The sequence below is a fragment of the Furipterus horrens genome, unplaced genomic scaffold (genome assembly GCF_987537825.1).
Source record: "Furipterus horrens unplaced genomic scaffold, mFurHor1.1.pri manual_scaffold_2, whole genome shotgun sequence".
In the NCBI taxonomy this organism is placed as follows: domain Eukaryota; kingdom Metazoa; phylum Chordata; class Mammalia; order Chiroptera; family Furipteridae; genus Furipterus; species Furipterus horrens.
Genome location: NW_028327172.1, coordinates 98,863,865 through 98,890,065, shown reverse-complemented (window position 1 = coordinate 98,890,065; position 26,201 = coordinate 98,863,865). Strand labels below are relative to the sequence as shown.

The window sequence follows — 26,201 nt, the reverse complement described above, 5'->3', positions numbered from 1 at the left end:
CTTTTTCTGGCATTTTGATCTGTTCTTTCATTTGGGCCATGTTTCTTTGTCTCCTCATTTTGAGAGCCTCCCTGTGTTTGTTTCTATGTATTAGGTAGAGCTGCCTTGATGCCATGTCTTCATAGTTTGGCCTAATTGTAGGTGTCCCATGGGGGTCCAGTGGCACAGCTTCCCCTATCACCCAAGCTGGATACTCCAGGTCCACCCTTTGTGTGGGCTGAATACACCCTCCTCTTGTATCATAGTTTAGCCCTCTTTGCCATTGGAAGATCAATGGGAGAGATTTACCCAGGCCAGTCAGCTGCGAGGATTGGCTATGACCACTGACCCCCAACCCTTTACCCCTGTGGAGGATCAGCAGTGCAGAGGCAGGATGGTGGTGTTCCTACATGGTCTGTAGCTGTCCACTGGGTGCACTGGCCCTGGGGTTTCCCATGTGGTGCAGACCAATATCAGCCCCCATGTGTGTTTTCCAAGGCACCCTGCCTGAGCTATAAAGCAATCTGATATGGCTGCTACTTGTGCTGGGCTTGGAGATTCCCAGACAAAGCCAAGCTGTGAATCTAGGCTAGCTACTGGTAGTGCCAGGCCTGGGGCTCACTGAGGCCAGCTGTTGCTTGTTTGAAAGGATTTAGGAAGTTGTGCCTGAGCCAAGATTAGCCATTCATATGGAAAATCAGCTTGGGTGGGCCTATAAATTGGGTGGGGTAGAGTCCCTGGGGACCTCAAGGTGGGTCAAATAGTACATATTAGCCAGGTTGATGGAATTTCAGATATGGTACCGGCTTGCTGGCTCTGTGGCTCTGTTGGGGGAGGATTTGAAAAAGGGACTATGGCCTCTGCTTGCCTTGATGCCAGACACCAGTTTCTCCCAGTATGCTGGTGCCTTTCAAGCTTCTACCCATTGCTGGAATCAGAGGGAGTGAGGCTGAGTAGGTGAGTCCATTGTGGGTTCTTTAAGAGGAACCGCTTGACGTTCCAGCAGTTTTTTTTTCACCAACTCAATCCCTGCTGGTTTTTGCAGCCAGAAATTGTGGGGACTTACCTTCCTGGCACTGGATCCCTGGATTGGGTGGCCTGGTGTGAGGCTGGGATACCTCGCTCCCAACATATCCCTCCTGAATTTTATTTTTTCAGATTTAATGTGTTTTATTGATTAAAATATTACATTTGTGCCAATTTCCCTTCCCTCTGCTCCCCTCCACCCGGTGGCCCCCCTCCCTCCAGTTGTCCCCCCCTTTTAGATTATGTCCATTAGTTGTGCATACAGTTCCTCCCAACCTCTCTCCGTCTATTCCATTCCCTCCTACCTTGATCCCCAATTCCTATATCATCTCCCTCCCTTTCCCCATTCCCCCTCCCTGTTGACCTCCCCCCAATATGCTTCCCGTACCCACAGTTCCTCTTCCACTCTCGTTGCCTATTTAGTTTGCCTTTGTTTCATCTCCCTAGCTTCTGTTTTTTTTTAAACCAGTCCCTTTAACATCTCATATAACAGTGGTTTGGATCTAATGAACTCTTTCAGTTTTATTTTGTCCTGGAAACACTTTCTCTGTCCTTCTATTCTGAATGACAATTTCGCTGGGTAGAGTATTCGTGGTTGTAGGTTTTGGATTTTCATTACTTTGAATATTTCTTGCCAGTCTCTTCTTGCCTGTAGGGTTTCCCTTGAGAAGTCAGCTGATAGTCTAATTGGGACCCCTTTGTACATAATTCTTTTCTTCTCTCTTGCTGCTTTTAAGATTCTCTCTTTATCTTTAATTTTTGACATTTTGATTATAATTTGTCTTGGAGTGGTTCTCCCTGGGTCCAGTCTCTTGGGAACTCTCCTTGCTTCCTGGACCTGCAAGTCTATTTCCTTCCCCAAGTTTGGGACGTTCTGCTTTATTATATTTTCACTCAATTTTTCAAGTTCTAGTTCATCTTCCTCGCTCTCTGGTAAACCAATGATTCTTATGTTGGGCCTTTTATAGCTGTCCCAGAGGTTTCTGATCCTTTCATTGTTGCTTCCCATTTCCTCTCGCTGCATTGGTTGACTGCTTGTTCCTTCTCCATATTCCAGTTTGTTGAAATGAACTCTGGATTTTATTTCCTTTCCTTCTGTCTCGTATGCGGTTTTGTTCCTTTCGTTATGAAAGTTTTTCGCTTCTTTCATATCTTTTTCCTGCTCTTTTGTGAATTCTGTAAGCCATCTGTTAACAATGGCCCAGAACTGAGCCTCTGACAGGTTTCTTATCTGTTCATCTGTCAGGTTCTCTATCTGCTGTCTGGTGAGTTGTGTCACCGGGATTTCTATAGTTGTCTGCCTCATTTTGACAGATGCGTTTTGTTTTCTTGGGCCGGCTGTCGGGGGCAGTGCCTGTGTACGCGTCACAAATCAGCGACCGGCCGGCGCCTGCCTGTCCGCGACCTATTTCGCAGCCCTGTGGTGCTTTCTTTGGGGGCGGGGGTCCAAGATGGATTCACACAGTTATTCAGCTAGGAGACCGGGATCCGTCCTCCCGCCCCCCTGGGCCTCACTGTTCAAGGCGATGCGGCGGCCGCTCTCCCCAGCGCCGGAGTCGCGCACCAGCAGGGGCTTGGCCGCAGCCGGGATTCCTCGCTGGGGTCGCGCACCGCCAGGGGCTTGACGGATCCGGGATTCCTCGCCTCCCGCCCTTGTCCAGGTGCGACCGCAAACAGCACTGCCCTCTTTAACTCTTACCTACCCAAATGGCACCGCTGGTTTATAATTTCATATGTTGGACTTCCGTGTAGTTTTATTTTCTGGAATTTCTAGTTATCCTTTGTTTTGAAGTAGTTGTATTCCTCTCTAGTTGTAGAGGGAGACCTAGCGTGTCCGTCTAAGCCTCCATCTTCCCTCCTGAATTTTTATCCACCACACATGGATGTGGGACAAACCTGTTCCACCTTTCTGCCCCCACCTACCAGTCTGGATATATGTGGTTCCTTTAATTTCATAGTTGTCAGACTTCCATTAAACTCAATTTTTGCTGGTTATGAGTGATGGTTTTTCTATATTTTAGTTGTAATTTTGATGTGGTTGTGCGAGGAGGTGAGCAGTGTTTACCTACGCCTCCATCTTGACCAGAAGTGGAAAAACGATATTAATTTTATAATGGCTATGAGCATTGCAAAAAATTTCTTCCAGGTATTTTTTGGGAGGGAGTGTTTTATTTTTCCTCCACACTTTGGAAAAATTAGGCCCAAAATGGGTTTTAAAAAAAGCATTAGAGAAAAAGTCACCATTGGTTCTAATTAGAAATAATCATATGCTTTTGGAAATGGTAACTTTTTACAGAAATCCTTTATTAATTAATACACTGTTTCTTGCCAGTACTCATGAAAATTATTTTGGGGCAAAATAGGCCTCATACATTAGATAATATTGTATACATCTGTCTGGTTAGAGGAGGTCATATAGTCTTAGGGTGACACCAGGTCACTCAAACTATGAGCTTTCCCAAACTTAGGGTTCAGTTAAAGCAAAAATTTAACTATCAGCATAATGAGTTGGTTGGATTACAGAACTCTCCATGTTGATTTATATCTGAGAGCCTGTAAACATTTTAGGAACAAAACAAAACGAACAGTCCTTGTGATTACCACTTATAATTGTAAATGGATTACAAAATAATACAAGCCTTCCATATTGGCTCATGACATACATGGAAATAACAAGATTACCAGAAGGTTAAAAAAAAATCAAGGAGACTTCCAGCCAAGATGGAGGTGTAGACAGATACGCTGCATCTCCCTCCACAACTAAGAAGGAAGACAACTACCTCAAAACTAGAAACAACCAGAAGTTCCAGAATATCAAACTACATGAAAGTACAGCAAACAAAGATATAAAGAAGAAATACTCATCCAGACAGTAGAAGGGGCGGAGCCAGGGCAGAGAGGACGTGGTGTGGTGGTGGAAGCAGCGATGGCGGTGGCAGGCCAGCAGAAAGCTCAGTCACATGTTTTAAAGTCAGGAGGGACACCTGGGGAGTGTTCCCAGCTCCTCTCCTGACCTTGCATCTCCTGGACCCAGCACCAGGGAAAGATCAAGCCTCATTGCTTCTGACTGTGCAGACCAGTCGGGGTTGGGGTGGGGACAGAAACTGCTGGTCTCAGCAGAGTCCGCTTGTTTAAAGGGCCCCCATGGTCCTAGAACATCGCAGACCCACCCAGTCTGGGAACGACGGCCAGGGCAGCAGCTAGAGGGGCACCAGTCCAGTGCAGAAGTGGGAGAGGTGCCTGGAAAAGGGGCGAGTGCTGGGCAGGAGGCATTGTTCCCTCTCGGGCCCCTCCCCCACATACAGTGCCACAATGTGGTGAAACAGGTCACCCTGTACTAATGGCTCCATCCCTTACAATGTAACAGGAGCAACAGCTCTACTTGGGATGTGGAGGCAAACAAACATAGAAGCCTGTCAGAATGAGGAGACAGAGAAGTATGGCCCAAAAGGGGGAACGGATCAAGGTTCCAGTGAGAGAACTAAGTGATGAGGAGATAGCCAGCCTCACAGATGAGGAGATAGGCAACCTAACAGATGCAGAGTTCAAAACACTGGTGATAAAGATGCTCACAAGTTTGACCGATATGCTTGAGTATGGCAAATGCATAAGGGAAGATGTGAAGGCTATGCTAAATGAAACGAAGAAAAACCCACACAAAATCAATGATGAAGAAAAGGAAACCGGGGTTCACATTAATGATTTGGAACATAAGGAAGAAAAAAAACAGTCAACTAGTGCAGAATGAGGAAGCAAGAATTTTTAAAAGTGAGGAAAATTTTCCAAATTTTGCGAAGGAGATGGACATACAAGTCCGGGAAGCACAGAGGGTCCCCACTGAGCTGGACCCAGAGGGAACCACACCAGGATGAATCATGATTGAGATGCCAAAGGTGAAAGATAAAGACAGAGTCCTGGGGGCAGCAAGAGAGAGGTGGAGAGTTGTCTATGGTGGGGGGGGTGCCTATAGGACTACCAGCTGATTTCTCAGAGGACACTTTGCAGGCAGGAAGGGACTGTCAAGCAATATTCAATGTGATGAAAGGCAACCTGCAACCAGGATTACTCTATTCAGCAAGACTATCATTTAAAATGGATGAGCAGATGAAGTGCTTCCCAGACAAGGTAAAGCTAAAGGAGTTCATCATCACCAAGCCATTATTATATGAAATGTCAAAGGGACTTACTTAAGAAAAAGAAGATCAAAACTATGAACACTAAAATGACAACAAACATAACTATCAACAACTGAATCTAAAAAATAAAAACAAAATCCAACTAAGCATACCAGAATAGGAACAGAATCATAGGTATGGGGATCATTTGGAGGATTATCAGCTGGGAGGGGGAAAGGGGAGAAATGGGGATATGGTGCAGGGATTAAGAACCATAATTGGTTGGTACAAAATAGACAGAGGGAAGTTAAGAATAATATAAGAAAGGGTGAAGCCAAAGAAGTTATATGCACGACCCATGGACATGAACTAAGAGGGGTGGGATTGCTGGAGGGAAGAGGGGTATTGAGCAGAGTGGAGCAAAGAGGGGAAAATAATTGGAACTACTGTAACAACATAATCAATAAAACATACAAAAAAAAAAAAAGGTAGGTTGGCGTTTGCCTTCAGTACCTAGTCCTAATCCAAAATCTTCTCCAAGTCCTAACCCAAACCCTCTGTAGTTTCATAAATGCATGGATGCTTGTATGAGGACAAATGTCACTATGAGAAGTAGAAGTCTTCGTCAGTTTTCAACTAAGACTCTGGAATATTTGAGCTGATACTAGATAACAATCATCCATGTTACTTTCTCAAGCATTTCCCACATTTATAGGTGGCCTTATGATACTGATTTAAAGCATGGTTTCATAAAATGCACTCTTCTTCAGTTAAACTTCCTGTCTGTCTTGAAAGAGTAAGGTAAATTTCTGTCTCAGTTATTAATACCTGTTCATTTTATTTCAGCGAAACAGGTATGGATGGGAAGAAATGCAGCATATGGATGTTTTTACCTCTTGTATTTACTTTGTTTACTTCAGCTGGATTGTGGATAGTGTGAGTATTCTCTTATTTAATTATTAAGGACTAAGGTGCTATGTATTGAATTGGCCAAAAAATCCATTTAGTTTTTTCCATAAAATAAAAGACACATTTTTTATTTTCACCAATAACTTTATTGACTTGAATATTTTGAGTATGTTGGCTATCTCCATTTGGTCACTATCAACTTCAACTGGTCTACCTGATCATAGAGCATTGTCCAGCGAGAAATCTCCAGCACAAAACTTTGCAAACCACTTTTGACACATCCAGTCAGTCACAGCACCTTCTCCATACACTGTACAAATCTTTTTTAGCATTTTAGTTGCATCTTTACCTTTCTTGGAATAATAAAGCATAACACGCCAAAAATGTTGAGCATTTTCTTCCATTTTCTACATTAAAGTGGCTACACAGAAATTCACCAATTTTGGTAAGTTATTTTTAAGTACTTGCTGATATAACAGCTGTAACAATATTATCTAACAAAATTGTTTCAAATGAAGTTAAAGACAACTAAGCACTACTAGAGCCATTGTACAGAAAAAAACCAAACAAACTTCTTGGCCAACTCAATAGATTAAAAATGTGATTTTTATAGTACATGGCATGTTTTTATGAGTGTATTTATAAATACTTTGAAATAATGTTTATGCATTCAACCCTGCTAAATTCCCCATTTCTCTTCCCTTTTTCTGTTACCCAAAGTAAATAATAAGAGTAATAAATTGTGCAAAGCAAGTAGTGAAGCATAATACTTATTTTTGTGTTCCTGTGTTCTTCCAGTAATGAACATTATATAAACTAGTGATATGGAGTCATTTTTTGCAAGATTTGCTAATTTGATGCTAACATCTTAAGGATTCCACTATAGTCCAGTTCAGAGTCCAGCAGGGTTTTATGACTGGGTCTGGGATGTTTATAAAATGTGTATCATTACATTGGAAGTCTTGGCTTACCACAAAATGCTCCCACTCTTGCTTATTTCAAATAATATTCATTTGTAGAATATTATTTTAGTTCCTTCCAGTTAATTAAGAAAATTAGACTGAGAAATAGAACATCTGAATTTGAATTTTAGTTTGCCCAAATTTGTAAGGTCTTATTTCTTTGTTTTCCAGTTTTCGGATTATAATGATTTCCATTATTTGGGGGGATGTTTTGAAAATTAAAGAAATATTATCAGTAATGACATTTGAGCTTCAAAGAGCAAGATGATCTATCAGTAAAGCATTGTAATAAAAGAGCATTTTTCCAGTTAGGAAATAAAATGAATGTGATTTAATGTGGTTAGTCTAATAAAACTGGGAAACAAATGATTCTTTTTTTTTTTAATTTCTGTTTTGTAAGCTTTTATTGTTCTTTCTTAATAGATACTTTATAGCTGTGGAAGATGACAAAATTTTCCCATTAAATTCAGCTGAAAGGTAAAGTTTATCTCTGGGTAATTCATTGTTCATCAGTAGACCTAACAGACTCTTTGCACTGGTGAAATTAAACTGTGCACAAAAGAATGGGCTTTAACCTGAACTTCTATGTTTTCTGTTGTCCAGAAAACCTGGTGTGAAGCATGCACCATATATAAGGTAATTTGATAATTCTCTTCTGATCTGCTGGATCTTAGAAAAAGTTGGGGAGGTCTTACTTCAGGCTACTATAACAACATAGCATAGACTGGGTGGCTTATAAACAACAGAAATTTATTTCACACAGGCTGGAGGCTGGAAGTCCAAGATTAGGGTGCCAGCGTGGTCAGGTTCTGATGAGAGCCCTCTTCTGGGTTACACACAGCCATCTGTTCATTGTGTCCTCACATGGTGGAAAGAGAAAAAGAGAGGTCCCTAATCCCATTCACGAGGGCTTTGCCCTCATAACCTAATTACCTCCAAAAATTCTACCTCCTAATACTATCATATTGGGGGTTAGGATTTCAACATACAAATTTTGAGGGAACACATTTAGTCCTTTGAATAGAGTTATAGATTTTAATGTAGTACTAATAAAGCATTTCATATATTTCAAGTATTGCTGGTGATGAACCTCCTGCAAGCTGTGTGTTTAGTCAAGTTATGAACATGGCAGCATTCCTAGGTAAGCAGATAATCAAGAATGCTTTGTGTGCTTCGATACATTTCTGTTATTTTCAATTCTTCCAAATCCATATCAAAAGCATGGTGGGCTTAGGATAATTTGGGATCATATCATGGTGAGGCTAGCTTTTTGTTTTGAGTGTCTTTTTTTCTCATAAATCCTTTCATATTTGCCCTGCTTACCTTACATTTTCTCTTCCCTTTACCATCTTTATCATTTCAGTGCATTCTTGACTTTCTTTTGCAGCATGAAATAATATATTTCACATACCATTAAATCCTGTGTGAGAATGTAATATTGTACAATATGTTTGCTTTAAAAAGAATGCCTTATTTATTTCTTCACTGGAAAGGATGAAAAAATGCCTAGGTTCTGTGATAAATATTGATATTTGTAGATATGGTTTTTTAAATCTAAAGATTATGCTCTCCCCTGTATCTATCCTATACACAAATCAAGCTGGTGAATGAAGAGATAGGTTAAAAAAAGAAAGAAACTGTATAATCATGTCCGGCCCCAATTTCCCACTTTTTCTTCAGGGCCCAAGACCCTCATTTAATATCCTGTTCCTTTTGTTCTGTGAGTGCTTCTATGACCAGGTGGCCCTCTGAGGACCATGGGAACCAGCCGTGCTCTCTGTCCTTTTCCAGTCGACCTTATATATCATCTCCTCAAGGCAAGGTCTTCTCAGTTTCTTTCAAAGGGTCAAACAGCTATCATCATTTGCTTGCTGTGGGGGATAGGCTAGTGACAACAGTGATTTTCTGGAAATGGTTCTTTTGGAAGGTGAAACTTTTTACTCCAAGTAAGAGATAAAGATGATGTTAGCACTGAGGGAGTATTCAACTTTTTTGTCTTCCTAAGAGGTGACTTGTTATTTCATCTAGGTATAATTCCCTGTCTCCTCCCCCCAAAAAACATTTACATTCACTCATACCATATTTTTTAATTTTTGCTATAGGAAAATGGAAGACCTATAGACCTCATTGGAAAATTAAGGGAGATGATTGGTCCAACATGCAACACAGGCAAAATCTTTGGTCAGAGGGTTCAAATAATGAGAAGCATGGAGGATGTTCCCTGTGAGGGCCCAAGAGGCCTCTCTTGAAGCTGTGAGGTTTAAAGAGACACACACCGGGGGCTTCTCTACAGTCAATAAGGTTGCTGCCTACCCAGGCTTCCCAAAGCATGTCCCATTCACTTAAGCAGGAAGTGTCTGGAAGGCATGGATGGCAACACTAGCACTAAGGAAAAGGTTAGGTATCTCCTGATGCTGAGGTGACTGAATCTTTAATGAAATTCTTTCTTCATGCACTTAGCAGGCAGTATTTTCATGTCTCTGATATTCCCAAGTTCTGAAAAACGTAGACTTTTCAGCAGCTGGTGCACATGTGGACACCAGTGCCTGTTATTTTTACTCAGTTTTTGTCTTCAGTGCCTTCAGCCTCAGAGAGCTGCCAGGAGCTTTATACTTGACCTTTTTTCTACTCTTGATACCACTCTTCTGAAAAGACCTAATAAATTTAGTCATACCAAGGCATGCATGACTGCTAAGGAGATATTTGCATTTAATAGAGCACAAAGCTCCGAGAGTGACTCTTCAGTTGCAGCAACTCCAAGCAGGCCTGCAGGTTGCTACCTACTCCTATGATCATCCCCACAGGGTGCAATGATAACAACAACAATGACAGTCATTTATATTCCAGGCACAATGCTAAGAGCTTTGCAAATGCTATCTCATCTAATCACAATACAGAGAAGAGTACCCTTTTATAAAAAGTTATCATAAGCTGTCTGTCCTCCAGTGGAATGGGCTTTAAAGAAATGAATGAACATGTTGGAAGCTACGTATTGTTTCCTTTATATTTTTAAGAAAAATCAATATTTCCCAATAGTCATTAGCATATAATCTAAAATATACCAGTTTTCACAGCTCAAACTTATCCGGTTATAAAGCTTATGATTAACTAATTATTAAAGCATTTCCAACACAAGGTAATGAAAACAAGTCCCCCTTTTCCAGATGACACTTGTCATCGTCCAGTCCTTCCCTGCTCCATTAAAAAGCAATTAAGTTTTTCTAGCTTTCCTGCTCTAAAGTATCATAGCATCCAGTGTTTATTCTTTATTATCTTTCATCATATTATTTTTAGTGCCATCTGGTTAAGTTTTGTGCCAACTGATTAACATTAGTGTTCAGTGGGAGTTAACCAACAATTATTTATTTATCAACTCTGGTAGTGAAAGTCAATTTACCTATTATTCTTGCTCTGAACTGTGGACACCTCTGTCTCCCCAGGCTCATCCTGTTAGGCCTCAGCTATTACTTTAGATGACATAACTGACTTTAAAAAAAAACCTACTCTGCTTATAAGTCACCTCTTTTTGGCACCTGTATAGATTATAATTTTCAATCTACGAATGAGTTGGTTTAATATTGATTAAAATTAGTTACCAAAGATCTTTTATGTTTTTGATGGACTAATCGAAGACCAAATGCTCAATTATTTTCTTTACAGAATTACTTATGCTGTTTGTCCCGAGTCAACACTTTGTCTCCTGGCAGAGAAAAAAACCTAAGACAAATTTCTTAAAGGGAGTATTATTTTCTGCCCTGGAGAGGTTGCAAGGATAAAGCTAATCACTGAATGATTTAAATCACCTAAAAGCAGCCACTCTTCCTCCTCCAGCCAAAACACATTGATTGTTGTGGTCTACTGCAGTCATAAATAGGAATTATTAATGCATAACCAATAAAACTAAACAAAACGAAAAAGAATTTGGCCAGGCACCAGTTTAGAACTGCAATGAAGAGCTGTTATTTTGATTGAACTTAAAAAACCAAGCAGCCTCAAAGTAAAAATAATTAATAAAGAAAATAAGCAATTTTTTTAAAGTTGGTATTTTTTTACTTTTTATGTATATTTTGATTATGTTGTTACAGTAGTTTCAGTTTTTTTTTCCCTTTTGCTCCTCTCTGCCCAGTACCCCCGTTCCCTCCAGAAATCCCACCCCCCTTAGTTCATGTCCATGGGTTCTGCATATATGTTCTTTGGCTTCACCCTTTCCTATATTATTAACTTCCCCCTGTCTATTTTGTATTTACCAATTATGCTTCTTAATCCCTGCACCATTTCCCCATTTCTCCCCCTTTCCCCTCCCAGCTGATAACCCTCCAAATGATCCCCATACCTATGATTCTGTTCCTATTCTGGTTTGCTTAGTTGAATTTTGTTCTTATTTTTCAGATTCAGTTGTTGATAGTTGTGAGTTTGTTGTCATTTTAATGTTCATAATTTTGATCTTCTTTTTCTTAAATAAGTCCCTTTGACATTTCATATAATACTAACTTGGTGATGATGAGCTCCTTTGGCTTAACCTTGTCTGGGAAGCACTTCATCTGCTCTTCTGTTCTAAATGATAACTTTGCTGGATAGAGTAATCTTGGTTGTTAAATCCTTGCTTTTCATCACCTTGAATATTTCTTGACAGTCCCTTCTTGCCTGCCAAGTTTCTTTTGAGAAATCAGCTGATAGTTGTGAGAAACGTTCACAATAAAAACTGGGACACAGGACTTGAGCAGTAAAGCGAGGCCTTTATTCATGAGTCTGCAGAGCCCGGCGCACTCTCACAGCCAGGAGAATGTGTGCACCAAGTAGACAAAGATGGCTGGTTTTATAGTCTTAGCTTCCCCACCCTAAAATTGCCCTGAGGTGATTAGCTTCCCCACCCTAAAACTGCCACCCTAAAGTGAGAGGATCAGCTCCCCCACCCTAACGCAATTAGCTCCCCCACCCCTCTCCTTCTTCCCAGTTTCTCCATTACTGGTTATTCCGGAGTTACACTCTAACATGGTTATCTAAATGCCCCTATTGTGATTTGTAGATATGCCAGTGCTGTCAACTCCCCTCTCAGAGACCCTTTAATTACATTTGCTCTTTGTTATTGCTGATTTTGTACTGGTTTGGGAGTCACTATGTCCTTGTTTCCTACATAGTCTTATAGGAACCCCTTGGTAAGTAATTCTCTACTTTTCTTTGGATGCTTTTAAGATTTTCTATCTTTCACCTTCAGCATTTTAATTATGATGTGTCTTGGTGTGGTCCTCTTTGGGTCTAGCTTGTTTGGGACTCTGTGCTTCCTGGACTTGTATGTCTATTTCCTTCACCAAATATGGGGAGTTTTCCTTCATTATTTTTTTCACATAAGTTTTCAATTTCTTTCTCTTCTTCTTCTCCTTCTGGCACCCTATGGTTTGGATGTTGGCATGTTTAAAGTTGTCCCGGAGGTTCCTAAGCATCTCCTCATTTTTTTCAATTCATGTTTCCTCATTCTGTACTGGTTGACTGTTGTTTTCCTCCTTATGTTCCAAATCATTGAATTGAACCCTGGTTTCCTTCCCTTCACCATTGGTTTTCTGTGGATTTTCCTTCATTTCATTTAGCATAACCTTCTCTTCTTCCCTTATGCGTTTGCCATACTTAAGCATATTTGTCAAGCTTGCAAGCATTTTTATCACCAGTGTTTTGAACTCTGCATCTGTTAGGTTGGCTATCTCCTCATTTGGTAGGTTGGTTATGTCCTCGTCGCTTAGTTCTCTCACTGGAACCTTGATCTGTTCCCTCTTCTGGGCCATACTTCTCTGTCTCTTCATCTTGACAGGTTTCTGTGTTTGCCTCTGTGTCTTAGGTAGAGCTGTCACTCCTGTTAAGTTGTAAGGGCGGAGCCTTAGGTTTCTTGTCAGTAGAGGGCGACCTGTTTCACTACGTTGTGGTGCTGTATGTGGGGGAGGGGTCCGAGAGGGAACAATGTCGCTTGCTCAGCTCGCCCCTTTTCCAGGCACTTCTCCCACTTTGTATGGGACTGGCGCCTCTCTAGTTGTTACCCTGGCTGTCGTTCCCAGAGTAGGTGAGTCTGCGGATATTCTAGGACTGTGGGGGCCCTTTAAACAACTGGACTCTGCTGAGAGACTGGCAGTTTCTTCCTCCGCCCCAATCCCGACTGGTTGCATGGTCAGAAGCAATGAGGCTTTATTTTCCCCAGCACTGGGACTGTGAGCTGCATGGTCTGGTCTGGTGCTCTGAGTGCTCCCCAGGTGTTCCTCCTGACTTTTTAAAATGTGTGACTGTGCTTTCTGGCAGCCTGCCACTGCCACCACTGCTGCTACCACCACACTGTGTCCTCTCTGCCCCAGCTCTGCCCCTCCTACCTGTCCAGATGAGTATTTCTTCTTTATATATTTGTTCATTGGACTTCCATGCAGCTCGACTTTCTGGAACTTCTGGTTGTCTCTAGTTTTGAGGTAGTTGTATTCCTTCTTAGTTGTGGAGGGAGATGCAGCATGTCTGTCCAGGCCACAATCTTGGCCAGAAGTCTGTGGGGTTTTTTTATTATTTTATTTTATTTATTTTTAAATTTATTTGTTTGTTTCTTTGTTTATTTTATTTTTAGAGAGAGGGGAAATGAGAAAGAGAGGGAGAGAAACATCACTGTGTGGTTGCCTCTCACTCACGCCCCCGACTGGGGACTTGACGTGCAACCTAGTAATGTGCCCTGACTGGGAATCGAACCAGCGACACTTGGCTCGCAGGCTGACGCTCAATCCACTGAGCCACAGCAGCCAGGGCTTGTGGTTTTGTTTTTTTTTTAAATAGACTAATTAAATAGAGGACACCTGTAGAACAAAGGACTATTCTAAATTTAAAAACAACAGCAACAGCAACAACAGGAGGGTGAGTTTTAAAAATCCTGTCTAAAACTGTTGATAAAATTTAATATTTTTAATGCAGCTAAAAATGTGTTAGCTTATATAAAGATGGCTTTGAAATTGCCCTACTGCCCAAAGTCTTTTTCAAGAAGGTATAATTAAACCACGGCTTGGCTGAAAACAGACTTTGTAATGGATAGTCCAATTCTGCTTCTATTTAAACCCAATTGTTAATAAAATTGTTAAAGGACTAGAATCCTTATTATTTTTACCACCCTAAAAATTAAATTAGAATCTACTTTAAAAGGAAAGTGTGCCTAGTCTGAGTGGATTAATAATGTAATTAATAGATTAAAAGGACAAAGGGTGGGTTGAGAATGCAATTCTGAAAGTTCAGAGTATTGTTTTGAAATCCTGTCTTCAAGTAGGTTTCCGTTTCCTGCTTAATTTCATCATCTGTTCATGATAAAATGATTTTTATCACCCCTATTAAAAATGGGAAGGCCAGCTATGCTGGGTCCAGGGGACTGATACATGTCTCAATTTTATTGGAGAGATGGCTAATGCAGAGAATGTCCATCAACTCTCTTCTCTTGGACACAGTAGAACAAACTGATGATGGGTGTATGTCAACAACAATTTCAGTGTCTGATTCAGCAGCAGTTTAGCACTTAGGTGAAAGTTCCAGGACAATCCTGTCCTTCCAATTTGCATGTCAACCAGAGTTCCCAGAGTAATACTTTTCACTAATCATTTTTAGAAGAAATGAAATGTGCTGTCTTGGTGTTTTGTCATTATGCCCTTGACTGATATGCACACTCAATTATTGGCACCCTGTGTTTGGATTTCTGGATTTAATCTAATTGTTTCTTTATCTGATGATCACTTTGTATCAGAGTGCTTATGTTGAATTTCTTCTCTCCCCACTTCCTCTTCCTTTTCCCATCCTAAAAAGTAAAAAGTTGTGCTGATTTTTTTATCCTCTAGGTTAGTTACTGTCATTATTAATAGACATCTAATATATTATAACTCTTAACTAGGTTCCTTAAACAAGTAGGTTGGAAAGCTATTGTCAATTCAAGTATAATTTATTAATTTTATGATCAATAGTGGGCATTAGCTGAAACATAAATATACTAAAAGCTAAATCAGAACAGAAGTTTGAGATTTCATAAGTTGTGGTTTATTTCTATTTTGTTTCCAAAATCCAAATATTAACCAAGTTGCATACCACTCTTCAATCAGAGGTACTTGAAAGTGAGTGTTAACTCACTGAGCTCAACTTTGTAGCTTGAAACTATGAAATTCAGCATACCTGAAAATGCAGATTTTTGGATGGGTTTTCTTTATTAATGGCTACTAATAATGGCCTGTGATCAGGGTAAAATCTTTAGCACATAATTACCTAGTTAACTGCTATATAAATAAGGGTAATTCTTGAATTTCTAATTGTCTTCCCTGCTAAACCTTAATGTCAAAATAAATTATCTTAGGAAATAGTAAGTGCACTTCCTTTTATGTAGATATAATTTACATTAATTGCAAGTGTTTTTTTATCATTTGTAAACTTATCTCTCTCAGGTTTTTTGTTTGTGTTTTTAATCCTCACTTAAGGATAATTTTTCAATGCTTTTTTAGAGAGGAAGGGAAAGAGAGAAACACCAATGTGAGAGAGAAACATTGATTAGGTTGCCTTTTGTGTGCACTTGGACTGGGGATGTATGCACACAAATCGGGGATCAAACCCACAATCTAGGCATATGCCCTGACCATGAACTCAGCCTACAACCTTTTGGTTACAGGATGATGCTCCAACCAACTGAGCCACACAGGGCAGGGCTTTCTCTCAGCTTTTTGTATAAAAATATGAAAATATCCTTGCACTAAGCAGCTAATAAAAGGGGATCCTTAGATTAGTGGTTTGAGTATGAACCATCCTCAAGGTTAGAGTAACTTATTTCATTCTCTCTTCAGGATCTCCTATGACAATTTGCTTCAAAGATAGAGTGGTCTTTTAAAATAAGTAATTTACATCATTTGGAAGAATTGAGCTTTCTTAATATAATCAGTGTGATTTTTAATACATACCAGACCTCCAAATACGCTATGTTAAAATCCATATTTCATAATTTGGTTACTATAACTGCTCTCCTTTGACAATGAATACCTCCAGGTGAAATTAGAGGCAAGTAGGAGCAAACCAGTAATAAAGGGATTTATACACTTGCCTTTATCTTCCTTCCTATCCCCAGAAATGATTTCTGGTCCAGGGACCACCAAGTGTGCCTAGATATGGAACTTCATCTTCTCCGTGCTTTCCCACTCTGTCTGTTCTAACACTGTTCCAAGCTAGAGAATGACTGAGTCAGCCATGGGCTGTCTTTATCCCCACCTCACTTGCTGTGTGTCAAGCTTCTGCAGTGCTCTCTCTCCTAAGCCAGCCTGTCCTGTGCTGAACTCATTTGCGAAAACTCTAGAGGACTATTAACAGTTCTATCATCCTGCCATCACCCAAATGACACAGAGTGCTGCTGCTTCAAATCCTCTCTGCTTACCTCGGGTTAGGTACAATAAAACATCAAAATAATCATAAGCAGTGCATGAAAATGTTCTTTTAAATATTGCCATTTCACATCAGTGGTTTGAGGGTCTCCAGGTGGCCATCATGGCAGTTTACAGAGTACACAAAGTTGACCACGGTGGCCATGGGACCACTTTTACTTGAGAAGGACCACAGAACAGCACATACCCAAGGTGGAAGAGCAGGTCAAATGTAGGAGGACAGCCTCCCTGAGCAACCAAGAGTGTCAGCTGTACCTGAGATGATCCCAGCACATGGTGCATTTCCAGGTGGAACTGAGCTTTCCTAGCTGAGACACCTAGAGGTGGTTAAAGCAGTCTTGGGAGCTGATTCCAAGTGAAAAACCAGCCTCCACCTACTGTTTGAAGCTTCTGCCCCAGCTTGCATTGTTTGTAGCAGAACCTACATCATACCTTTATCTGTAGCCTTCCCTTAGGTCTTAAGGATCCTGAAACTTAACTGTGGACATTGGATTTGGTGGAAGAGCAATCATGACTGTGGGAAAGAGCAACAAGATGCTGCAGCACATCAACTCTAGGATGAGGTGCATCCTTCAAAACCGCCAGATCTTCATCAACACCTTTAAGCCTTTTGACAAGTATATGAACTTGATCATCAGTGATTGTGATGAGTTCAGGGAGATCAAACCAAAAAATGTGAAGCAGCCACAGCATGAAGAGAAGCAAGTCTTGGGTCTGGTGCTGCTGCATGGGGAGAACCTGGTTTCCATGACTGTGGAGGGACCTTCCCCAAAAGATACTGGCATCACTCACGTACCACTGGCAGGAGCCACAGGAGGCCCTGGTGTTGGCAAGGCCACAGACAGAGAAGTCCCAGCTGGTGTTCCAATTTTACAGGTTCCTTCAGGATTAGCAGGCCCAGTCCGGGGGGTAGGGGGACTCTCCCAGGAAGTAACGACTCCACAGGGACAAGGCACTGTCGTAGTTACCGCTGTGGCGGCTACTGCCAAGATTGCTGGAGCCCCAACTCAGTACCCACAAAGTTGGGGGACTCCCCCACATACCTGTGGGCTGGGCAACTCCACCTCCAGGCATTATGGTTCTTCCACCTGGTATGAGAACACGCACGGGACCACCAACTGGGCTTCATCCTACTCAGGGAACACTGACAGGCATGCCTCCTCCAGGGATGAGACCCCCTCCACCAGGAATCAGAGGTTCACTTCCGCCAAGCATGCATTTACCAAGACCCTAGGATACTGTTGGTCCTTAGTCACTCTTTGTCTGCACTGTGTCTTGTGAAACTGTGTAGAGTGTGAGCTTCTGTCCCCTCTTTGTAGCATTAATATTTGCTAATAAATGTATAGAGCAATTAAACTGTAAAATATTAAAATTAAAATTGTCTTTTCAGAGATTTAAAAATGAACTGTGGTGAAAGTAATTTTCCACATTGTAGCTTTAGAACTCTGCCTCATGGTCTGAGTGTATGATTTCAGTTTTTCAATTTTAACACTTTGTTTTATCCCCAGCTCTTGTGGTAGCTGTTCTGCGCTTCATACAACTGAAACCAAAGGTTTTAAATCCGTGGCTGAATATTAGTGGATTGGTGGCATTATGTCTGGCCTCCTTTGGAATGACCTTACTTGGTAATTTTCAGGTACTTCATTTGACCTTTTTCACCTCCATCTCACACTTCACCTATATGATTATCTTAGCCACTGAGGGACAATCACTGTATGGCCCATATCATTCTGCATGAATCTTTAAAAACATTGCTAATAGTTGTTCCTGATAGGCACATGTTCTCCAGCAGTTGGCCCTTATGGTCTCTCAGCCTGGTTTACCTCAGTTTGCATTGCACACGTGAGGGTGCTCATTGTGCATTGAAAATAAAGCACGGCTACCGGGGAAAGTAGCTATGAAAATTGTATATTTTCTACAAAAGATTTCAAAGTGCTTTATACTTTTATTTTTATAACAAACTGTATCCTAATGGACCTTTCTAAAAAACTAATAGGATCATTGCCTTTCTACGTTAAACACTGAACATACTTTTTGGATGAAAGTTTGTATTTCAGATTAGCAAACTCAAGTTTGAAAACCCAGAATGTCTCCAGAACACCTATGACTTGTATAAAGATACATAAATCTTCTTTCCAGAAACTCAGAAGCCCAAGGTCACAACATTTTAGAATAATTTCCCTTGCCAATACCATCACCCAACTCTTGACTAAATGGCATCATCTGTAAAATAGACAAGGAAACCCCTATAGTGTTAGAGCATTTGCCTGATTTCCCTACCTCCTAACCTCCCCAGCATCCTCCAGACTATGCTGTACACTGCTACTAGACACTTCCCTCTTGTAATTAAGCACCTGATCCTGGACACCCCTCTCCCTTCTATTGAGTGAAGTCCAAATGACATAGACATTCAAGAAAATATGGTAGTGGGTTCTTGGAGTGTCTCTTGTCCTAATCCTCAGTCCTGATCATTCATTAAACCAGGGTTATTTGACAGAGGCAATCCCACCAATTCCTCTAACTATTCTAGGTCTCATCCCATATCAAGCCAGACTACAAGAAAGCTGCATTCAGAATTTCTGAGAGTTTATCCTGTTAAACTCCAAAATGTAGGGCGCAGAACATTTTTATTGAGATTTTGGTGGGAGTCTTCCCTTCATTTTCTAGCGTGGAGTAAAGTGCTCAATAACAATTATGTCTCTCACCCTGGCTGGTGTGGCTCAGTGGATTGAGTGCCAGCTTGCAAACCAAAGGGTTGCTGGTTTGATTCCCAGTCAGGGCACATGCCTGGGTTGCAGGCTGGATCCCCTGTTGGGGGTGTGTGAGAGGCAACCACACATTGATGTTTCTCTCCCTCTTTCTCCTTCCCTTACCCTCTCTCTAAAAATAAATAATTTTTTAAAAAATTATGTCTCTGAACCAGGATTTGGGTGAAAGTTAGTAGACATTTTGCTCTTTGCTAAAGTCCCAGGAGAAACCCAGAGATTAGGTTGTTTTATTGAATCACAAATAGTCAAACCCATGAATGATGATGTATAAAAATCACTTTCTGGAATACCTACAGAGCATACACAGGAAATTACAAATTGGATGCCTGTGGAGAAACCAGGTGACTAGTATATAGGATGGGAGACAGACTTTTCAATCTATACATTTTGTAAATTTTTAAATGTTAGAACCATGTAACTATATCATCTGTTTTAAAAATTAGGTTAAAATAATAAATGGATAGAGTTTAGAAAACCAGTTTTCTAGAAGTAAAATTTGACTTGAGGAAGCATTACTTAAAATGAATTTTAAGATAGGTCTTTTGAACTATGAGAGAAGAAAGTGGCTTCTTCCAAAAAAGAGGGCGGGGATGGGGGTAGGGGACGGAAATCCTATAACAAAAATAAAAAATTAAAAAATGTAAAAGGAGCCCTGGCTAGTGTGGCTCAGTGGATTGAGTGCCAGCCTGCAAACTGAAAGGTTACCAGTTTGATTCCCAGTTCCCAATCAGGGCACATGCCTGGGTTTCAGGCCAGGTCCCCAGATGGTGTCATGTGGAGGCAATCGATTGACGTTTCTCCCGCACATTGCTGTTTCTCTCCCTCTCTTTCTACCCCCCTTTCCCTCTCTGAAAATAAATAAATAAAATCTTTTTTAAGAAAAGAACCTTGTATTTTAAAAAAGCGTTAAAAAAAAGTAGTATTGATTGAATTACAACCATTATTCACAGCAATGTCAAACAAAACATCTGAAGGCAATGGCAATTCAAAAAAATGTTTTCACCATGTTTTGAAAACCACCTCTTCAAATAGATTTTATTTTCCTAAGTATGTATTTTAAAATGTATGCAATTACTAAAAGTGTGTTAAGTGATAAATAAGTTTTTTAAATCAGTGGGTAATGATTTGAGTTTACATCTCTAATGCCCAACTGAAACAACCTAAATTGGTCTCCTTTAACCCCTTAACTCTATCAACTCTGTAACCAGAAATCTTCAAACACTCTTATCCCTTAATGGGTGTACAGATATGGCAAAAGCTCATAGGTGTCAGTTTTATTATAATAAAACAAAATCCCATTAACAATGGACTGGTCATACTCTATGGACAGCCCAGTTTCGTAGAAATAATGAACAGCCCAAGTGTTATTTGTTGTCTATACCAATGAAATATTGACTTGTTTAGAACTGGTCTTCCTTAATCAGTAAATACACAGCCAGATCTCAGGTCTCATTTCTTAGTCTAGAAAATGAAGTGTGGGGTGTATGTTTATAGAAACTTCAACATCTCTCTTTTTTGTTTATGTAACTTTACTGCTTTTTTCTTTTACTTTCCCACAAAGCTTTTCTGGAAAATAGATTCAAGGAATAGATTACAACTGCCTCGTATAGTTTTTCTAAACAATGTTTTGAGGTTTGGAGGTACTATTTAATTCCCTTCTTCCTGTCAGAGTTCAAACGAACTGAGAACTGACACAAGGAGCCAGTGGAGATTAAGGACCCTAATCTTTCTAAAATTCATCATTTCATTATTGGGATGTCACTTTACCTATTTTTTTCTCCCTCACATACTCCATTGGCTTTTATGTCTTTTCTAAATGGGCCCCCACAAGCCATTATCTGTTCATCCCTTAGCTCACGAATGATGAAGAAATCCATAATGTTGGAACCTCCTTGACCTTTGGATTTGGCACATTGACATGCTGGATCCAGGCTGCATTGACACTCAAAGTCAACATCAAGAATGAAGGATGGAAAGCTGGAATTCCACGAGTTGTTCTCTCAGCATTTATCACTCTCTGTGTGGTCCTATGTATCCTTTGAATGTGAAAAGGTTCCTGGCCAGTGAGATTAAAATACACATAACTTGTCTATGTAGGAAATGAGAAAATTGTGATTTTGGATTGGTTAGGATATAGATAGATCATTTCAGAATCTTAGATAAAATGGAAAAGTAAATGAACACAAAAACAAAAACTCTCAGACTATTTTTCAATGCCAAAGAGAACTAAAAATAAAACAAGCTCCGCCTTCTCAAGATTGTTTCAATCTGTAGAAATGGTGTCATACATTCTCAAATCACTAATGATGTAAAAGTTTCCCTTGATGAAAAACACAGAGTGCATAACCAAAAAAGAGTTGTGATTTCTTCCCTCCATCTTAAAAAAATTTCACTTGTGACTTTATTAATGATCCTATTATTTAATTTATTAACTCTAATATGAATTTCAAGAGACAAATACATGTATATCTTTCAGGAAAATAAGCTTTTCTGAAAAAAAATTCAAGAATTATATTACCAAAACAAAAAACATATGATTTCACTCATGTGTGGAATCTAATGAACAAACTGAACTAACAAGCAAAACAGAGACAGATTCATAGATAGAAAACAGATGACAGCTAGTGGGGGCAGGAGGAAATTAGGGGGTGGAAGAATTGAGCAAAAAGGAAAAAGGACTCATGGACATGGACAACAGTGTGGTGATTGCTTGTCAGGGAGAGGAGTATAAGGGGACTAAATGGTAATGGAAAAAGATACAATAAAGATTAAAATTTTTAAAAAGAAAAAGAATTAGATTACCACTGAATGTAGTTCTAAAAATTGAAGTTTTTGGGTGCTATTTATTTCCCTTCCTCCCTCAGTTTAAAACCAATGGAGAGCAGACATGAGCCAGATGGGAAGGAAGAAATGAGCCTTTACTCCTGGTAAATTTGGAAAGGAAAATGCAGCAGGCCTCCTATTTCACACCCTGGAATTCAGCTTATCCACCCAGTAACAAGTAGAGAAATCTGGGAAAGGAAGAGGAGAGCACTTCACTCAACGCCCCCACAGATCCCAGAGAGAAAGGCTAGTCTAGAATAGAGCACAGTTGACTCCTCCTACTGGCAGCATGGCCCAATGGAAGCTGGCCAATTCCAATCCCACCAATCAGGTTGCTCACTCATTCTGTGGGGTGGAGTGATCATAAATGTTCAGTTCCATAGGTTCCCCCTAAGGAAACCAGAGAAGAACCAGGGTTCCTAGATGGTAGACTGTATAGGTAATACAATTACACATCTTCAGTCATGTAATAGTCAATATTTATTAAGCACTTATAATCGGCAGCCGTCCGTCTCGAGAGACGATGGTGTAGCTTCTTCAGAGTCTATCTGCACCGCCAAGAATGGCTGTGCAGTCCGACTCGGGAGTGACATGGTATCTGTCTCCTCCCGTGTTGAATCGACATCTTGCGATGACGCTGAAGCTACAGAGCCTGGGCAGGGTAATATGGAGGGTCTGCTGTTGCCCATGCAGCAGACCCCCCCTCTCTTCGCAGCTGAAGGGTCCAAGGGAAAGACGGAGTCGATACAGCTTGGGTTCAGGTGCGCCGCAGGAGTTGCCGGTGTTGACTACAACGTCAAACCGCCTTAGGGACTCCGGCTCCGGATTTTCTGTCAGGGTTTACTCCCTTAGCCTTTCCCCTGAAGAGGTATGCCGCAAGGCAGCGGAGGTTTTTTGGAGTCAGAGTTTTCCTTCTCTGATGTACCCTGACTGGAAGATCGAACCAGCGACACTTAGCTCGCAGGCCGACGCTCAATCCACTGAGCTAAACCAGCCAGGGCAGGCACTTATAATATGCTATGTGTTATCCTAAGTACTTTAGATGTATATTTACCCAAGATCACACACATTATGTAGTGATGTTGATTTAATGCCAGGATCAGTTCTTGCACTCTTAACCAAGACATGATCTTACCTTAGAGAACGTGGCTTTAAAATATAAAAAGTATTTAGCGTTTAGTGCTGTTCTCTAGTTATTGGAGTATTAGTCTTTTATTTCTTGTTCTTTCATAAATTACCACTGAGTCACTTATTGGGGTTTTGTTTGTTTCTTTTTGAAATTCTGTAGTTGCATTAGAGAACATTTAAGGACTTGAAAATCAAGCCAAAAAATTTTATTGCTAGCAACCTGATAAAATATTTTGATTGAAAATGTCAGAATTCTGCCAGTATGAGATTTGAAGATTTATCTCTTCCCCATTAACTTAATAATATTGCTTTGGCAATATTTTGAACCCTCAGTCAGAAGAGTATGTACAGACTTTAAATTATTCTGAGTTTTGAGCTTATACCAAGAAATTCTGATCCATATTATTTCTGAACACAAAACTACTTCTTGGTTCCCAGGTGAATGGATCTATGTCTAATCTGGAGAGCAAAGTTTAGCTGAAGTAGTTTCACATACTCTGTGAAAATTTCCCAAGATCATAAGTCTAAGTTCTGAAGATAGAACTAATTCTAAGGGGTCATTTCTGATTTTTCTTTTTAAGTTTTATTTATTGATTGTAGAGAGAAACATCGATTTGTTATTCCACTTATGTATGCATTCATTGTTGCTTCTTGTACATGCCCTGATGGGGATCGAACCCACAATCTTGGCATATTGGGATGATGCTCTAACCAACTTAGCTACCCAGCCAGGGCCTGACTTTTCTAAATAAATGTATTTAGTCCTTGGCCTCTCATCCTTTCACTAAAGCATGCTATGAACCTTTCTCAACACATACTCCATATGTATTCAGGCATAGGAGTCTTAACTGTCTGTTATTTTAATTGCATATTTTCACTTAGGCATAAGTTTAAATATGATAACAGGAATGAAACTAACCTATACAGTATTGTCTGAAGGACTAGACAGAAAAGGAAGAAGGACCACTTAGACATTATTAGTAGCACTGCAGAGTCAAATGCAGCTTATATGTAAGTGGTTAGTAATTCATATGTTCAAACTTGTTTCTTCAGATAAAATGATGACTGTGAATCCACAGTCACTTGTAGTGACTTTTAAAAAGATACCTTTATTTTTCTGGCCAACTACTTACTTTGGAATTGTGACTCTTACTAATCTCACAGTTCATTAGGTGGCCATTTGGTGGTCAAATGCAAGGCCTGGGAGTCAGAGTGCTTGTGTTTGAATCCCAGATCAACCAGCTAACATCTGTGTGACCTCAAGCAAGTTACTTACCCATTTGGCCTCAGTTTCCCTATTTTTAAATGAAATGATGATAATAGGACTGTCATGAGGATTAAGTTAGATTCTCTGTAAAAGCACCTAGAAACATGTCTGGCACAAAGTAATAGCTTGATATTGTTATGAAATATTATTCATGTAGGTGTTCATGTTTAGCAAGCTCTGTCAAGATAACTTGTTAGTGAGGAGCAGAGCCAGACTTTTTCTATAATCTTTCTCTGCCCAGAAAAGATCCCAGTTTTCATGTGGCCGATGGGGGTACATTCCTTGACTGCTCCTTCCCAGACTTCATCCTCATGGCTCAAGGCATCCACATGTATGCAGCCAGGGTCCAGTGGGGCCTGGTCATGTGCTTTCTGTCTTACTTTGGCACATTTGCTATGGAGTTCCGTCATTACCGTTATGAGATTGTTTGTTCTGAGTACCAGGAGAATTTCATAAGCTTCTCAGAAAGCCTTTCTGAAGCTTCTGAATATCAAACTGACCAGGTGTAACTTATCAGTTTTTCCTTGCTGGTGAGGTGGGTGTGGCAATGGGTGAGGGGCCAGGAGGACACACCCATTAGATTGATACATAACCTGACACATTTTACATACACACACACACACATGTTCATGGCCACATTTGCCAAATGACCTTTTCAGGGCGAGTTATTTCTTTAACGAAAAAGCGCAAGCCCTATGTGTCAAAATACATGCTGTTACACTGAAATATAAGCACGACAGAGCAAATAGCTTGTGCATGATCACCTCTCTGTTCCTACTCTCCCAGTATCCCTGCTCCTCTCATTCTCTTCACACATTTCAGATGTTGGGATCACCCTACCATGGGGTAGATAGAGCAGACCAAATGTAACATGGGAATAATGCTAACTCCCAAAGTTGCCTTCAGATCCAAAGGGCTTGGGACCAGCTCATGAGGAAGTTCTGAATCTGGCACTAATATTCTTGAATGCGTAGGTATCATCTAACTGTATGGAGATGTGACCTGTGTACCCTGTGAAAAGACATGGGATCAAGGATAGAACTTTCTCACAAAAACTCTGTCACTCTTCAGTGGTTGGCTGTGAAGATTCAGTGAAAGAGGAATATGCTACAAACTGTGAGAGTGAAGCCCACCACCACGATTCGGACTTGACTATGAGAAATATTTCCAAATGTGAATATTTGTGGTCTGCTAGGCATGGAAGAAGATGGGGCAGTGAGGGTGTGGTTTCATTGTTACTTTTATAGTATGCTATGTACAGTTTTTGTTTTATATTTCATGGCTTGGCTTTTTTAAAAGTAACTACCATGAGTCTCTTGAGGCTTCATGGACAAAGATGTAGGCCAAATGCAAAAGATGGGCTTGTTTTTGGTTCAATCATGATAAAATAAAAAGAAAAAAGGTGCCCTGCAGACTTAATTTTCTGCTTTTATGTTTCAAGCTAAGGAAATGTTCACAGAATAGCACAAAGAAATGTGTGTGGAGATAATAAACAGAGCTCCTGCTGGACATTTATTAAAGATAGGAGTTTTTGAGCATCTTGTTGCAAGTCCAAGTCAGGGGAGAGTTTCTTAATATGTGTCTATAGCTTAAAGTTAGTATTTGGGTGGGGAGGGTTAAGGGCTTTTCATATTTGGAATTTGTAGAAGCCAATTAAAAGATTACCATCCCCCCCAAAACAAATGGGCACAGCTACCTACCATGTAGTCCCACCTGCCAAGAGTGTAGAACTCAAACTGTAGGCCTGGGCTTGGGCCCGTGCTTAATAGAGAAGAGCAGAATTCTAAATTTAACAAGTTTCGAAGTAGGCCACA

General features: G+C 40.4%; 1 protein-coding gene and 1 pseudogene across 4 annotated transcripts in view; both read left to right on the top strand.

The window, feature by feature from the left end:
• The window catches only part of TMEM150C (transmembrane protein 150C), a 116,581-nt gene extending 91,348 nt beyond the window's left edge, over window positions 1–25,233 (top strand). For 2 of the 3 annotated variants that reach the window (XM_090266206.1, XM_090266208.1), the window contains exons 2-8: window positions 5,967–6,056; window positions 7,415–7,468; window positions 7,595–7,627; window positions 8,065–8,132; window positions 17,910–18,037; window positions 21,023–21,200; window positions 24,688–25,233. In XM_090266206.1, the coding sequence (XP_090122332.1) occupies window positions 5,977–6,056; window positions 7,415–7,468; window positions 7,595–7,627; window positions 8,065–8,132; window positions 17,910–18,037; window positions 21,023–21,200; window positions 24,688–24,896 (750 nt within the window). In that variant the 5' untranslated portion in view covers window positions 5,967–5,976 and the 3' untranslated portion in view covers window positions 24,897–25,233. The remainder of the gene's footprint in view (window positions 1–5,966; window positions 6,057–7,414; window positions 7,469–7,594; window positions 7,628–8,064; window positions 8,133–17,909; window positions 18,038–21,022; window positions 21,201–24,687) is intronic. The other variant, XM_090266207.1, reaches the window with a different exon arrangement.
• On the top strand, window positions 8,074–17,735 carry LOC150019161 (small nuclear ribonucleoprotein-associated protein B' pseudogene; annotated as a pseudogene). Its single transcript, XR_016509039.1, has 2 exons — window positions 8,074–8,132; window positions 16,846–17,735. The product of XR_016509039.1 is annotated as a small nuclear ribonucleoprotein-associated protein B' pseudogene (transcript).
• Window positions 25,234–26,201: the final 968 nt, after the last annotated feature.